General features: G+C 42.4%; 1 protein-coding gene across 1 annotated transcript; it reads right to left on the bottom strand.

Annotated features, from left to right (window-relative positions):
* Nucleotides 1-3,814: 3,814 nt before the first annotated feature.
* On the bottom strand, nucleotides 3,815-4,588 carry LOC110776400 (uncharacterized). The gene has a single exon (XM_021980962.1). The coding sequence runs from the start codon at nucleotides 4,586-4,588 to the stop codon at nucleotides 3,815-3,817; it is 774 nt and encodes a 257-aa protein (XP_021836654.1).
* Nucleotides 4,589-4,812: the final 224 nt, after the last annotated feature.

Raw genomic sequence — 4,812 nt, 5'->3', positions numbered from 1 at the left:
ATCCCATGAGGTGAGAGATCGATCGGGTAGAACGCACCAATCAGAACCCTTGACACACCAAATGAAATAACCATCCCGATTTGTGTACTTGATCCACTTAGAACTATACAAGGCTTGAAGATCCAAGAACTCATCACCGGGCATGGGGGTCAAGGGTTTAAGAGCATCCAAATATGGGTCCTCCGGAAGGGCTCGCAAAAGGAGGGTAAGCATGCCCCCGAGTTGGTGAAGAAAATAATGCCCTTGGTCTAAGTATGCATTCAATGCCAAGTCTAATGAATGCGGTTTAGTATTAATTAAACAAGTTAATAAATTCAGTGAGATCAAGTAAGTTGAATGCCTGGCTAGAGGCCGCTTCAGTTCAAGTGGAATTAATAATATTAATCCACAACTTACTCTTGACTGAACCCGTAGGGTCAAAAAAATAGTACGTGAACGGATCAAGTATTTAAGTGAATATATTATTCATTAAGTACTCCATTTATGAACATTCGGAAACGACGGTCAAACAAATAGTACGTGAACGGATCTCGGTTCCATTGGGAGCTGAAATCGTCAAAATGACAAATAGAGAATACTCCGAAAATGATGATATTGCCAGAAACGGAAATATGGATCATGACGGAAATATAAATATTATCCAAGTCGTAGATCTTGGCGGAAACGGAAACATGGTTCGTATCGGAAAATATTATCGGAAATAGAAATATTGCCGGAATCTGAAATATTTCCGGAAACGGAAATATTACCGCAATCGGAAATATTGTCAGAAAAGGAAATTATTTCCGGAATCGGAAATATTAACGGAAACGTAAAAAAAAATTCGAATCGGAAATAAATCCCGGAATCGGAAAACGAATCGGAAGCGCGACGTGCGAATGCTCGACGAACGAGCTTGCGAGACGCAAGGCCCAGCGCATGCGCCAAACCCAACGCCACGCAAGCCCGCACGGAGTAGCAACGCTTGTGCCGAGCAAGACAGCAGCGCCCAGCGCATGGGCTGCGTGCTGTTGCTGGACGCCAAGCGCGCTTGTGCCGAAGCAAGGCAGCAGCGCCCAGCGTGGGCCGCATGCTGTTGCTGGACACAAAGCTCAGCGCAACAACGTGGGCTTAGGCCACACGCTTCAAGGCCTTGGCCGGCCGATTGCTTGCAAGCTAAGCAAGCTTGTGTGCCAAGCTACTTGCGCGGTAAGTAGGTTGGGCCACAAGTTATAGTTTTCCTAAATCTACTAAAATTAGATATTAAGGGTAAATCTGAAATACTTAGTGTTTGATTATCCCTAGAATTCTAATGTTATTAATTAACTAGAGTCCTAATGGATTTAGTTAATCGATTCCTAGTAGGATTACAACTCCTTTATTTCCACCCTATAAATATGTGATTCATGATCGCAATTTAATATACTATTCCAACACATTAAATTCAAGGGAGAATTTAATACTTTCCTACCACCATTGTGAGTTTCCCGAGTGCACATAAAACCTTAGAGAATATTCTAGTTGGTTGAATCTAAGGCGGATCCCAACGTGTTGTGGACTATCTACAGAGGGACGACATTTGGAGTCCGGTACTTTTTCTTGTTCGGTTCGGGAGCAGCTAGGGAAGGCACGCATCATATTGTATGTATACTAAATTATGCTAATTGACTATGTGGGAATTAATTTGGATTCCTGGCTTTATGGTTTTTCTGCATGAATTATATTGTTTATATTATTCATAACCCTACCGTTGGATCTCCCCACTAACCGGAAACACGTTCCGGATGTCAATGATCCTTTCTATGAAGAGTTGTTCAAAATCCAACGTGCCCCAATTGGAGGTTCTAGCCAACCAAAGGGCACCAAGCTCCGTACCCGACAAGGCCCCGGTAGAAGCCTTAGAGAAAAGAGCATAAAGGATGAGCTGACTAACATACCGAAAGGTCGGGTGTTGGAAGGATTAAGACTTGGACAAAGCGGAAGCAAACTTTCCCGGTTCGCCCGTGAGAGTGCGCCACCATTCATGCTCATCGTAGCTCCAGGCACACTCACTCACCGGATTGGTGATAAACCCATATGTTGAGGGAATTGAGAAGAAAGCATTGATATCCTTGTCCGTCAAAGTATTGTGATTGTTGGAGACTTGAAAGCTCAACTCAATGGTTTCTTCGCCATGATCAACCACAATGTTCTTCCTAGCCGAAGCTAGAAATTCCAAAGTTACTTGCCGGTAGGTCTTGACACTCATTTGAACGAACCTATCCCAATTAAGGCCCGCAATCATTTGCTTGACCTCATTTTCAATACTCAAGTCTCTCACCATCTTCTCGTGGTAGAATTTGGTGGGACGAACGGACCTTTTGGAAAATTCTGCAAAGTAGTCCCAAGGCTTTTGGTCCGTGAACTCGATGCCATAAAGTTTCAAGATCCGGCAGGGTAGGAGCTTTCCTCTTGGGAGTGGAGGTGGAACCCTTCTTTGTTCTCTTAGACATCACGATGATTAATTGATGAAACACCTACAAAAAGCAACCAAACACAACAAACAACGAACCACAAGAAAAAAAAATTAGTCTACAATCACCACAATCAAACACTAAAACACTACATAAGTACTCCAAAAGCACTGATTTTTCCAATATAACCCAAAATATTACTCTACTCGAAGAACAACAAGTAAGCTAAAAATTCACCAAAAATTCACCAAAAATCTAGAAAGTAACAAGGATAAGCAATTAAGCATGTATAATACTTCTAGACAATCAAAAACTTCACAAATAATCAAACATGCATCACCAAATATCCAATAATCACAAATTAAGAAATTCTCAAAAATATCATGAACATGAAGAACAAGAGCATGAGAATGAAGAATAAATGGATAGAAATCATCCACCAATAGTAAAAAAGGCGACAAAGATCAATTCCAAATAGTTTCCAAGCTCAAAATGCACCAAAAATATCAATTTGAAATATTAAGAGCAAACCCAAACTTTTGGGGATTTTTTGAAAATTTGTGGTATTTGGATGTGAAGAAATGATGAAATAGTGTTTGGGAAGTTGAAGAGAGTGAAATTTTGGTGCAGATTTGAGCAAAAATGGTGGAGAGGAGAGGTAGAAGGAGTGATTATGGAGAGGAAAAGAGAGCGTTTCTGGTTGAGGAGTGTGAGGAAGTTCGAATGAAATGAGAAAAAGAAGTGGAAATCGTGAAATTAGAAGAAAAATAACTGCAGTATCGTTTTTCTGAACTTGTGCGGGTGCACAAAAAACCTGTGTGGGCGCACAGCCTGAGTTGTGCGGGCGCACATGCTTAGTTTGTGCGCCCACACACAAAATTTTAAGAGTTCCTGGATCCTTCTGATCTCCATGTGTGGGCCCGCACAGAATTTCTGTGCGCGCGCACAAGACCAGAAAATCTCCAATTCACGACTTTTCCACCTAAAACCAAACAACACTAGAAAAAGGAAATATTAGTAGACAAAATCAATGTAAAACCAAAGGTTAGACATCCGGGTAGCCTCCCGGGCAGCGCTTGTTTAACGTCATTAGCTTGACGACTCCCCCCAAATGCATGGTGGGAGGAGAGAGAAAAGACCAATATACGGGTTGCCTCCCGGTAGCGCTTCTTTATAGTCACTAGCTTGACGGTGCCCCCAAATTCATGGGGGGTCATATGCAACCTATTTTGGGTCATCACAAGTCAAGAAACTTTCCTTTGCTCCTTTTGGGCACAAACACCTTATTGAGGCCAACACTCATATCGACGCACCCCAACCAACCTCCATGAGGCTTATCCTTGGCCTTTTTGAACTTCTTGACCCTCTTGGCCAGTTCATGCTTAATATTGGGAGGGTGTGGCACATGTGCCATTATCATCAAAATGCATCCCAAATATCTTTGGAACAGTGATCACATCATCAAAACTTTCACCCAACACCTTGGGCGTCTCAAGAACTTCTTTCTCACTTGAAGTGGACCTAGCAAGCTTAATGTCACACTTTAAAGCACAAAAGTCGTTAGAAGGGTTAGCATGTAAGAAATGGCTCTCAATACAAGCAATAGTATCAATCTTGATGCAACTTTTAATTTTACCACCAAGGGGAAGCTTGAAACTAGCTTCCGAATCTCCCACTTTCAAGGTGATTAGCCCCCCTTGCACATCAATAACGGCGCCCGCAGTGGCCAAAAATGGCCTCCCTAAGATAATAGGGGTATGGGCATCCTCATCGATGTCCAAGACCACGAAGTCAACAAGAAAAGTAAGCTTGCCAACAGCAAGGGGAAAATCCTCAATCCAACCCAATGGAAACATAACCGAACGATCGGCTAGTTGCAATGACATGGAGGTAGGAGAGAGATCACCTAGATTGAGCTTCTCATAGATCTTATATGGCGAGATTCTCACACTTGCCCCCAAATCACAAAGAGCATTATCAATTTTGACCTTTCGAATGCTACAGGGGATTGAAAAACTCCCGGGATCTTTAATTTTTGGGGGAAATGGGCTTTGGATTATAGCACTACAACTCTCTAGAAGACGCACGGTCTCCTTGGGCTCACAACCTCTCTTTCCACTAAGAATGTCTCTCATAAACCAAGAATAGTGGGGCATTTTTTTGATTGCCTCGTTGAGGGACAATGAGACATGCTACTTACTAATCACATCAAGGAACTTGGAAAACTCAATATCCAACTTTTTCCCTAAAAACTTTTGAGGATAAGGGAGTTTGGGAGTAGGGAGAGGAAGAAGAGTAGCTTTCGTTGGCTTCAAACCATCACTCACATCATCAACGTGAGGCTCCTCTTCGACCTTATCATTGTCATTAGACTCAACTC

Source organism: Spinacia oleracea, chromosome 4 (assembly GCF_020520425.1).
Source record: "Spinacia oleracea cultivar Varoflay chromosome 4, BTI_SOV_V1, whole genome shotgun sequence".
Lineage (NCBI taxonomy): Eukaryota > Viridiplantae > Streptophyta > Magnoliopsida > Caryophyllales > Amaranthaceae > Spinacia > Spinacia oleracea.
Note: the sequence above shows the minus strand (reverse complement) of the source record. Positions and strands in the feature narration are given on the sequence as shown.